Raw genomic sequence first — 11,648 nt, forward strand, 5'->3', positions numbered from 1 at the left:
CTGTGGGAGTTCAACCAGCAACCCTCTGATCACTGAACAACAAGCCCACCGCCTTAGCCGACAACTGTAGTACAGCGCTGAACAGACATAGAGTAAACATGTGTGTGTGTCTGTGTGTGTGAGCAGGAGATGGGGTTTGACCTGGAGGACGTGAACTTGTGGGAGCCGCTCCTGTTCGGAGCAACGAGCAAAAAGCAGCTGATTCACGAGGCCTCAAATAAGAACCTGTATAAGATGACCCCGGATGTGCAGGTGTGTGTGTTCATGTGTGTCCGTCTGTTGTTGTGTGTTCATGTGTGTCCGTCTGTTGTTGTGTGTTCATGCACCGAAACTGAAACATAATTTTAACCACAACATTTTTTTGAAGGAGGAGCTGGAGGAGCTGGAGGAGCAGGCTTTTGAGATGCCCAGATCCTGGGTCAGTGATATCAGCATCACAAAAAAAGGTAGAGCGACAACCACACCACATGAAGCTCTCTCTCTCTCTCTCTCTCTCTCTCTCTCTCTGATGTTTCCTGTCGTCTCTTCCTCAGACCTGGAGACTCGCTGGCCGGGAGGACACAAGCGGACTCGCTACAGGAAAGCAGAGGTGGAGAGGTTCGCTCCGTACCTGAGGCCGAACGGTCTGACCACACGACTGGTTTCATACAAAGACCTGGACTGTGAGCGCCCGACTCAAAAACTGTAAAAACTCTTCAGAACTTTTATATCTGAAGACGTCTTAGTAACCCTCTGTGTGTGTGTGTGTGTGTGTGTGTGTGTGTTGAAGGCAAGGAGGTCCTCATGGTGAAGGAGTGGTATCAACACAGGACCGACCACCTGGAGGAGCGAGAGGTCAACAAGGTCGACAACGTGACCACAGAACGATTCAGACGTGGACGACCTTTCGACCTCTTGTGTAAAAGTTCAAACCTCACGTCGCCGCCCACAAACTGATCTGAGCACCATAACACTGAGCTCCACCAATCAGAGGAGTCGTTATTACACCCAAGGATTCTGGGTAGTGCAGTAATTCTCATTGACCCACTTGATATGACACGGACTTGTGGCCCAGGGGAATCGAACATCGTCTCACTGTCTCGTGGCTGAAGATCCAACTCTCTGATGAGCTCATGAGGAAAACACGTGTAGTATTTGAACCTATGAAATACTACTGATGAAACCCTTTGTAGTATTTAAACCTAATGAAATACTACTGATAAAACCCAGTGTAGTATTTTAACCTATGAAATACTACTGATGAAACCCTGTGTAGTATTTAAACCTAATGAAATACTACTGATGAAACCCTGTGTAGTATTTAAACCTAATGAAATAGTAAAACAAATCTGACGAACGTTCAATTAACCTTCACCAGCAGCAGTCACGAAGAGGAGAGAAATTCCCTCTCTGGTTTGACTTCCTGTCTTTGGACTCATTCTCAGTTCACAGGTTCGAGTCCCTGACCACAGAGGGCGTGCACGAGATGAAGTTCTGCAGCATACGTGTGGACAACCTGGTGCAGAGGCTGGTGTCCCCGGGGGAAATGACCGAGACCTTCCAGCGCCGCGCCGACTCCCTCTACTACAGGCGGGTCCACTTCGGCCGACAGGTCCAGTTCTCAGGAGAACACGTGAACTCTGAACCGGCCACACGCCTGATCCAGGTACAGCTGCGTCAACAGGAAGTGGACACGTCAACAAATGAAATGAACATGTATGTTTTGTGTTCAGGCCAATGAAAGAGTTTCAGATCTGAGGTGTAACGACGTGCGTTGTCCGTCTCACATCAGGTGGTGGAGCGCTTCCACAGGGACAGTTCCAAACCGGCCAATCAGGACGTGGCGGAGCGCGTCTTCCTGTTGGCGCAGAGACGCATCGAGGTGACGTATCATCTGGACGCCGACACCTTCATCCCATCGCACCGGAGCTTCATCAAACCACGAGAGGCCACGGAGCAGAAGAAGGCTGAGGACTTCACCCAGGACATGGTGTCCAGCTTCATGGTGCAGACACACACACACACACACACAGACACACACACACACACACACACACACACACACACACACACACACACACACAGACACACACACATTTAAACATACACGAAGTAGCTTTCCCAGTCTGCTTCTTCTGGGATCATATGACAACATGTGTGTATTTGACTGTGTGTGTGTGTGTGTGTGTATTTGTGTGTGTGTGTGTGTGTGTGTGTGTGTATGTGTGTGTGTGTGTGTGTCTGTGTGTGTGTGTGTGTGTGTGTGTGTAGGTGGGCCTCTCCGATACGCCTGTGAAGACCCTGACTCTGTACGAGATGCTGGTTTCTCTGATGAAGGATGAAGAGATGGTTGTTCATCAGATTGAAGAATCTCTGAAGGAGGTGAAGACGTTCTCACGTTCTCTTGTTTCCATGTCCAGAACAAACGTGTTCCTCAGTGACTGTGCGACTCTGACGCCAGCCGACCTTGTGACCTCTTCTCCTGTGAGCAGGTGAGAGACATCGTGTCGTGCAGAGAGGAAGAGGAGGGAGACGTTCAGCTCTTCTTCTGTCCCTGGACCACGACAGGAGCTGCCAGGGCCCGCAGCAAGAGGCAGGACATGGTGAGATAACCTCAAAGTGAACCTACTTACAACCTGCCTCATATTTAACCTTATTTCATATTTATTATGTCATATCTATTTACCTTCCCACAGAATAACTCTGATAAAGAAAATTAATTCAGAAACATCTCTTAATGTGACACTGTAGAACCTTCACCAAGTCCCAGTAGTCTCCTTAGATTCAACCAGACGTCATGACCGGGTCTCAGATGGTTGTTTCTGTAACAGCTGAACAGATCAGACCCTCCATGAAACCACATTTAAATCTGATCGATCAGATTTTTATTATCGATCTGCATCAAATATCAGTCCCATCAAAAAGTCCCATGTTTTCATTCCTCCACCGCCCAGTGTCAGGATCTCAAAAACTCTTTTAGGAAATTACTTCAAATTCAGAACAAATGTTCATTTGGACTCAAGAAGGAAATTCAGAGAATCTAGAGAATCTTGAGCCAAACGTTCACCACAGGGACGTGATTCTGGTTTGTGAAGATACATTTCTTGGTGTCATGTTTAGTCTGTAACGTCTCTGTGTGTTAAAGTTCTTATGAGTGACACAGATATTAATAACACGCTTTAATAAAACTACAAAGACCAAGTGAACTCAGTCAGAACTGTGTTTGAGAGGTACTCTGGTGTTTCCAGGGTTTTATCTTCAGTCATGTCTCTGATATTCCTTCATCCCTCTGGTACTTGACACATGATCGTATCTTTCATTCATTGTAGTCTTTAAAAAAACTCTGCAGACAAATAGACAAACAGTGGTGATAACACAACCTCCTGAGTGAAGTGACAACAACATTCAGGTCAAACAGACTCAGAGTTTAAAGTTGTCCAGCCTCTTTCAGGTGTGAACCTCCCTTCATCACCTGATCTTCTCCTCCAGGAGCGTCAGGCTGCTGAGGAGCAGAGCTGGCTTCATGAGAATGAGAAGGACATCCTGGCTCCGCTCCTCATGAGACTCGACCTCTCAGACCCTCTGAGCGCTGAGGACGCCAAGCAGCTCCACCAGGAGTGTCTGTCAGAGTTCAAGCAGAAGCTGGTGGAGGACGCCAACCTGATCCAGGAGCGCTACCAAAAGGTGCAGCACAGGTTCACCAGTCATGTTGTGTTACAGCTGGTTTCCTCCTGAACTGACTCTGGACTCAGAAGATGATCACAGGTGGTTTCAGGTGTATCATTAAGTTTACTTCATTTCTTTATCATAGGGACCATGTAACATCTAGAGTGAACCTCCTGTGGTCATACACCAACCAGTGCACTATAAGCTGACATGTGTCCCACACTCATATGAGGTCGCGGTGACATTTGACCTTTGACCACCGATATCTAGTCAGTCAATTTGTAGTTGAAGATGTGAAAATGTGTTTTTAAATTTCCAAGGATTCTCTTGAGATGTTCTTGAGATACCACAAGCTAACATGTATAGAAATCCCCTCAAGGAGTTCTTCAGATATCATGTTCACAACAAGGAGATGGAACTAAACCATAATGTTTCAACTTTATGAAATACTCCTGATAAAACATTGTGTAGTACTTAAAACTAATGAAATACTCCTGATAAAACATTGTGTAGTACTTAAAACTAATGAAATACTCCTGATAAAACCCCGTATAGTACTTAAAACTAATGAAATACTACCGATAAAACACTGTGTAGTATTTAAACCTTATGAAATACTCCTGATAAAACACTGTGTAGTATTTTTGAACCTAATGAAATACTACTGATAAAACACTCTGTAGTATTTAAACCTAATGAAATACTACTGATGAAACCCTGTGTAGTATTTACAAGGAGATGGACAACCCCTAAACCATAATGCCTGCCCTCTTCTCAGAACAAAAAGAAAACTCTCAAAAAAGATTTAAATATAAACCCTAACTCATTTTCAAAACCTACAAATGTAAACATTCCTTGCGGATATTTCTCAGTGGTTAAATAAATGATGAATACATAAATACACGAGGGGCAGACATTGTGGAGTTTAACAGCAGTTTTCTGAGGAGGTCTGTGAACCTGAAGCAGAACACAGACACGTTAGAGAGTCTGTGATGAACCTGAGGATTTAGAGACTCTTCATCTGAACCTTGAAACTGTTCAGGAGACGCAGCAGCTGCAGAGGAAACAACAGTGGTACCAGCAGAACCAGCTGGACATGACGGAGCCACAGGAGGACGAATACCAGACCTACTGCTCCGACAGAACTCTCCAGATACGTGTCGCCATGAGACGGCTCAAAATGTACACACACACACACACACACACACACACACACACACACACACAGGACATCAGTGTTTTCCATAGAATAGAATCAGGAGGAGTCTTCATCTTTAATGTTTCCATGTCTTTGTTCCAGGCACCAGGAAGAAGCTCCTCTAAAGTATCAAGCTCTTGACGAGAGGCTGAGAGAAGACCCTCGATTGGCTCCTCACCTGCTCAGCTGAGCCAATCAGCAGCCTCTGCTCCAATTACCTATCGGATTATTTCATTAAACCTTACAGCGATTTCAGTCACATCTATTATTTGTATCTGGTCACTCTGTGACCTTTGACCCCTGACCACTAAGGCCTAATCAGTTCATTCCTGAGTCCATGTGAATGTTTGTCTGGAATTTGTGAATTTGAAGAAATTCTCTCTGAGATCTGTTGAAACTTCAACTTTCCAAGAATGTGACGGACGGACAGAAAACCTGAAATCATAACTCCTCCCTCCAAAGACAAATCTAAGTGAGCATCAGAACATGTGACCTACTGTGTAAACACTGTGTGAGTGAGTGACCCTGGAATCAAAGGTCAGATCAAAACTTTGAAGATTGTTTCGCTTCTAATGAAAAAGATCAAAACTCTGTTTCTGTTTCATAGTTTTTATTATTTTGATCACAATATTAAAATCAATATTTAAATTTTTCTCGGCTGCTGTTGAATAAAAACTTTTACAGACAGAATCATTTTGGCTTCATCACATCAAACAGACAAATGTTCATATATGTTGGATTATTTCATATGTGAACAGACTTTATGTGATTAAACATGAATCATGTCTCATGTGTGAGTTTTAATAAAGTTTGTTGAATGTGAACAATGATCAGCTGTTATTGATAAATGTGTTTTTATGTGGATCTTCATCAGTTTGCTCGACTTCATGGATCCACACAAAATCTAAATGATAGAAAACATTTTTCATGAAAGTAAAAAACAAACCAAAGATAAAGATCAGAAAATAATCAAATCTTTTTACACACGTGGAAAAGTCGACAGGAGAAATAAAAATGAGTGAGAAGTAAAAGATGAAATAAACAAAGCTTTAGAATAACGAGTTTAACTTTTAAATTCAGCAGATTTCTCTTGAAGAAATAAACATGATGAATAAAATCTTTATCTCTAACGGCTCTGATCCAGAGTCACAGAGACTTTCACAGGTAACAGCTTCAAGGGATGATGATCTGTAGTGTTAAAGTATGGAATCATCTTCTCAGTGAAAGTGTGTGTGAACGTGTGAATGTGTTTGTTAGTATCAGGATCAGAGAACGACAGTTCTCCTCTGTTCCAGTCCAGTTTCACTCTGATCCTCTGGATCTTCTGCATCGAGAGATCAGATGATCCTGATGGTGACAATGCTTTGTATTTATCTTCACGGAAAAGTATTACCCATAATCCAGACTCTTCCTTTCCCTTCCTCTGGACAGGCTCTGCTGCCACACCCAGTAACCAACGTGTATTGTCTCCAACCAGGACGTCCCAGCTGTGAGTCCCTGAGTTAAAACCCTCAGATCCCAGGACTGAGGCGTAAGTATCAAACCTCTCTGGATTGTCAGGAAGCTTCTGTTTCTCTTCTCGTCTCAAACTGATCAGATCTTCAGACAGGACGAGAACTGGATGAGCAGAGTTTGTGTCCAGGACCACAGGACTGTAGGAGACCACGTCCTTCATCTTGTTCCAGATGTTGAAGCTCAGGTTGCCCAGATGTTTGGCCTTGTCTATCAGAGCTCCTGAGGCCAGCTGTGGATCATCCAGCAAGGGGCGCTGCTGGACTCGTTCCACTGCAGCCTTGTAGTTGAGCAGGAACGAGACGTCTTCAGCTCTCAGCTCGTCCTCTGTGGTTCTGATTGTGTCTGAAAGAGACGTTATGTCTCTGCTCAGGGAATCAATCTTCTCCTTCATCATCCGACTCTTCTGCTCCTCTTCCTCCCTCAGTGCAGCCATCCTGGCCTCCTCTTCCTCCTCCAGAAACTGATGAAGCTTTTTAAACTGCTCCTTGATCTGCGTCTCTGTGCGTCCGGCCTGGACCTTAATGTGTTCTGCTGTTTGTTCAAACTCGACTTTAACACGTTCAAAACTCTGTAACTTCTCCTTCAAGGGCTCCAGAGTTTCCTGAAGCTGCTTCTTGTGTTGTTGTGCAGCTTCATCGATGGGTCTGATTGTGTGGCCGGTGTGTTTCTCTGAATCTCTGCAGACCAGACACACTGGCTGCTGATGGTCCAGACAGAAGAGTCTGAGTTTCTCTGAGTGCAGACTGCAGAGAGCAGGTGAAGAGCTCTGATCTCTCTCCTGTAAGAAGGTCTCACACAGGTTCTTCAACGCCAGGTTACAAGGTGGTTGCATCTTTGAAGATCTTCTCTTACAAAGTGGACACTCTTTTACTTCTTTGTCTTTCCACCAGCTCTCCAAACAGTCTCTACAGAAGCTGTGGCTACATGACAGAACAACAGGATCTCTGAAGACATCTTGGCAGACGGGACAGCAGAGATCCTCTTCTAATCTGGAAGCCATTGAGTCTCCAGGTGAAGCTGAAAACAGACAGTCAGTCAGTCACAGCTCCATGAACTTCACTGAGGTTCACTTCCCCTCTGAGTCGAGGTGTTTGTTAAACTCACGGTCAGTGTGTGGAGCGTCGGCAGGTTGTAGTTTGACTCTTCTCTCCTGTAGCTGGACTCACTCAGGACGTTTGGTCTGGTTTGGTTCAGTTTGGTTTGGAAGGTGAATGTGATCGTCTGGTTTTCAGCCTGCGTCTCTTCAGGGAGGAACAGATGCTTCCTGGTTTCTCAGGTGTGTCAGGACACGATTGTAAAAAGTAATTCAAGCCTTGGATTTGATAACTGGTCAAAAGTCATTTGGCAGCAACAAGTTCACACAGACGAGAGACTTGGTTGTTAAATTCAGCCTCGTTGCCAAATTCAGAGGTAGGTGAAAGTGAAAGTTAAACATAAACACGAAATGAGGGGGGGGGGGGAGGAGTCTGTGATGTCACTGCAGAGCTGAAGTCACATTAAAGAGACAGAAGCAAATGGAAACGATGTCAGAAAATGAAAAGAAGGTTCTATAAATCCAAATCAGATCAAGTTCTCATTCATTTGTGTGAGAGCAGTAAAAAGTCTGACATCATCAAATGATTGTACATTGTGCTGTGATTATTATACCTTCAGTGTGACACCATTATATGATGTGACTTTGGGCATTCAATAAATGTGTCTATAAGAAACATATTTAATACTATATTTATTAGAATATTATACACACACTGTGCAAGTGGTAACAACTATGCCCTCAAAAGGCCCAGAGCTGCAGAGTCCATATGGTGGTTTAAAAGAAATTGTGATTGCAGGGATGAAGAAGAGCAGAGGTGTGGCTTCAGATGTTACATTTCTTCAAGCTACCATAACTAATATAGAAATTAACTCAACATTATCCATGACACTTAGCAATGATACTGCCAACTGCAAGTAGTTGTAGGTCATCTTTAGTTGAGAGAAGAAACAGTAGGTGTTGTGCAGGTTGTCCTCAAATTGACCAGCCAGCTGCAGACCTCCCCTAGTGACGCTGCTGCCGTGGGGGGTGAGGACATTACATTACATTTCATTTAGCTGACGCTTTTATCCAAAGCGATTCACAATAAGTGCATTCAAACCCGAGGGTACATACCAAGGACGACAAGAATCAAGAAAATACAATTTCTTCAAATAAAGCAAAACTACAAAGTGCTATAAGTAAGAGCCATTTAAGTGCTACTAAAGTGTTAGTTTCAAAAAGTTGTTAGTGTTTTTTTTTTATTTTTTTTATTCAAGGTAAAGTCGGAAGAGGTATGTTTTTAGTTTTCGGCAGAAGATGTGTAGACTTTCTGATGTCCGGATGTCAATGGGGAGCTGGTTCCACCAATCAGGAGCCAGGACGGAAAACAGTCGTGTTTTTGATGATTGTTTAGCAGTGAGGGAGCAACGAGCTGATTGGCCGAAGCAGAGCGGAGTGAACGGGGTGGGGTGTAACGTTTGACCAGGTCCTGGATGTAGACTGGACCGGATCCGTTCACAGCATGGTACCAAGTACTAGTGTTTTGAACCGGATGCGAGCAGCCACTGGTAACCAGTGAAGGGAGCGGAGGAGAGGAGTAGTGTGAGTGAATTTAGGTTAAAAACCAGTCGAGCTGCTGCATTCTGGATGAGCTGCAAAGGTCGGATGGCAGCAGCAGGTAGACCTGCCAGGAGCGAGTTACAGTAATCTAGGTGTGAGATGACCAGAGCCTGGACCAGAACCTGCACCGCCTTCTGAGTGAGAAGGGGGCGTGTCCTCCTGATGTTGTACAGCATGAATCTACAGGACCGTGTTGTTGCAGAAATGTTGGCAGTAAGGGAGAGTTGACTATCGAGTGTTACGCCCAGGTTCCTAGCCGTCGGAGTGGGGGTTAACACAGAGTTGTCAAAGTTAATAGTCAGGTCGTGGATGGGAGAGTCTTTCCCTGGAAGGAAAAGAAGTTCAGTTTTGTCAAGGTTAATCTTCAGGTGGTGTTGAGACATCCACTGAGAGATGTCGGTCAGACAGGCAGTGATTCGTGCTGCTACCTGTGTTTCTGATCGGGGAAAAGACAGGATTAGTTGGGTGTCATCGGCATAGCTATGGTAGGAAAAGCCGTGTGAGTGAATGACAGAGCCGAGGGAGTTGGTGTACAAAGAGAAGAGGAGAGGACCTAGGACAGAACCTTGAGGGACCCCAGTAGTGAGAGGACAAGGTTCAGACACAGACCCTCTCCAAGTTACCCTATAAGTGCGTTCATTGAGGCAGGGAGACAGCAGGGAGAGAGCAGAGCCTGAGACACCGAGGTCCTGAAGGGAGGAAATGAGGATCTGGTGGTTCACTGTGTCGAATGCAGCAGAGAGGTCTAGAAGGATGAGGACAGAGGAGAGAGAGGCTGCTCTAGCAGTGTGAAGCTGCTGAGAGACAGCAAGGAGGGCAGTCTCAGTTGAGTGACCTGCCTTGAAACCAGACTGGTGAGGGTCAAGAAGAATATTGTGGTTAAGATAGGAGGAGAGTTGATTAAAGATTGCACGCTCAAGAATTTTGGAAACAAAGGGAAGGAGAGAGACAGGTCTGTAGTTAGTTACTTCAGACGGGTCGAGGGTGGGTTTCTTCAGGAGAGGATTTACTCTTGCCTCCTTCAGAGAATTAGGAAAACAGCCAGTTGACTGGGAAGTGTTGATTAGATGGGTAAGAAAAGGAAGAAGGTCAGGGACAATAGACTGGAGAATGTGAGAAGGGATGGGGTCAAGGGGGCAGGTGGTCGGGCGGGCGGAGGTTACCAAGGTCAGAACTTGATTGGGAGACAGGGGGGTGAAAGAGGAGAGCGAAGGGGATGAAGATGAAGTTGTTGGAAGTGTGGTTATAGAAGGAGGATCAGAAAATGAAGAGCGTATGTCATCTATCTTTTTGGTAAAGTAGTTGACAAAGTGGCTTGGTAGAAGAGAGGAAGGAGGAGGGGGACTGGGAGGGTTGAGGAGGTTGGAAAAGATGGAGAAGAGTTTTTTGGGATTAGAAAATGAGGCTTGAATTGCAGTTTGGTAAAAAGTGCTTTTGGCTGTGGAAATGGAGGCAGAAAAAGAGGAGAGAAGAGACTGATAAGCTAGCAGGTCGTCCAGGTGTTTAGATTTCCGCCATTTCCTTTCTGCTGCTCGCATAGTGGCTCTGACGGCACGTACCGAGTCAGACAACCACGGAGCTGGGAGGGACTTGCGGACCTGTCGTGACGTAAGAGGACAGAGAGAGTCAAGAGAGGAGGACAGAGCAGAAAGGAGAATGTCAGTGGCAGAGTTAGGATGCATGAGTGAGTAAGAGTCAGTGGAAAGGAGGGCTGATAGAACAGAGGAGGCTAGAGAGGAAGGAGAGAGGGAACGAATGTTGCGACGGACAGGTACCGACTCTGTTGATGTGTTAAGGTTGTCAGTTTGAGATAATGGGAGAGAGTAAGAGATAAAGAAGTGGTCGGAGACATGAAGTGGGGTTACAGTGAGGTTAGATGTTGAGCAGTTTCTGGTGAAAATATAGTCCAGGTGGTTACCGGCTTTGTGAGTAGGCGGGGAAGGACTGAGTGAGAGAGCGAAAGAAGACAGTAAAAGTAAAAGGTCAGATGACTTGTCTGTCTGGATGTTAAAGTCACCCAGAAGGATAAGTGCAGGGCCATTTTCTGGGAAGTTTGACAGGAGGACGTCTAATTCCTCCAGAAAATCTCCCAAAGAACCTGGTGGACGGTAGATGACAACAATAGTTAATTGTACCGGTTGAGTAACAGTCACAGCGTGAAATTCAAAAGATGTTGGAGTAAAGATTGGAAGCGAGTAGAGAGAAAAACTCCATTTGTGTGAAATGAGTAAACCTGTACCGCCACCCCTACCAGTGGGTCTAGGTGTGTGGGTGAAGGAAGAGGCAGAGGAGAGGGCAGCTGGGGTGGATGTGTTGTCCGGTGTAATCCAGGTCTCAGTGAGAGCAAGGAAGTCAAGTGATTGCTGTGTAGCAAAGCCAGAGATGAAGTCTGCCTTACGGGTAGCTGACTGGCAGTTCCATAGGCCCCCTGTGACAAGGTGTTGGGTATGTGTGGAGCAGGTTGGATAGATAAGACAGGAAAGGTTACGGTGTTGGTGTGAGCGAGTACAAGGCCTATAGTAACTACGATTAGAAATGCGCACAGAAATTATACACATAATGAAAATAAAAAATGCAGATTTATACTCAGCCACCCCGAAGACTTGTCTTTATCCTCCGAGTCTTCATACGATGAGTCTTCACAGACGCTGAAGC

General features: G+C 45.2%; 2 protein-coding genes across 4 annotated transcripts in view; one reads left to right on the forward strand and one right to left on the reverse strand.

Moving 5' to 3' along the window:
- ccdc135 (coiled-coil domain containing 135) overlaps positions 1 to 5,632 on the forward strand; it is an 8,798-nt gene extending 3,166 nt beyond the window's left edge. For 2 of the 3 annotated variants that reach the window (XM_062391570.1, XM_062391569.1), the window contains exons 7-17: positions 127 to 252; positions 368 to 446; positions 534 to 662; positions 770 to 898; positions 1,425 to 1,645; positions 1,772 to 1,984; positions 2,251 to 2,361; positions 2,472 to 2,582; positions 3,469 to 3,663; positions 4,688 to 4,827; positions 4,946 to 5,632. In XM_062391570.1, the coding sequence (XP_062247554.1) occupies positions 127 to 252; positions 368 to 446; positions 534 to 662; positions 770 to 898; positions 1,425 to 1,645; positions 1,772 to 1,984; positions 2,251 to 2,361; positions 2,472 to 2,582; positions 3,469 to 3,663; positions 4,688 to 4,827; positions 4,946 to 5,033 (1,542 nt within the window). In that variant the 3' untranslated portion in view covers positions 5,034 to 5,632. Of the gene's footprint in view, positions 1 to 126; positions 253 to 367; positions 447 to 533; positions 663 to 769; positions 899 to 1,424; positions 1,646 to 1,771; positions 1,985 to 2,250; positions 2,362 to 2,471; positions 2,583 to 3,468; positions 3,745 to 4,687; positions 4,828 to 4,945 lie in introns of those variants that run through there. The other variant, XM_062391571.1, reaches the window with a different exon arrangement.
- On the reverse strand, positions 5,582 to 7,760 carry LOC133956482 (zinc-binding protein A33-like). The gene is made up of 2 exons (XM_062391573.1): positions 7,463 to 7,760; positions 5,582 to 7,375 (listed from the first exon to the last, which is right to left on the reverse strand). Exon 2 carries the CDS (start codon positions 7,356 to 7,358, stop codon positions 5,970 to 5,972), a length of 1,389 nt encoding a protein of 462 aa, XP_062247557.1. The 5' UTR covers positions 7,359 to 7,375; positions 7,463 to 7,760; the 3' UTR covers positions 5,582 to 5,969.
- Positions 7,761 to 11,648: the final 3,888 nt, after the last annotated feature.

The sequence above is a fragment of the Platichthys flesus genome, chromosome 7 (genome assembly GCF_949316205.1).
Source record: "Platichthys flesus chromosome 7, fPlaFle2.1, whole genome shotgun sequence".
NCBI classification, from domain to species: Eukaryota; Metazoa; Chordata; class Actinopteri; order Pleuronectiformes; family Pleuronectidae; genus Platichthys; species Platichthys flesus.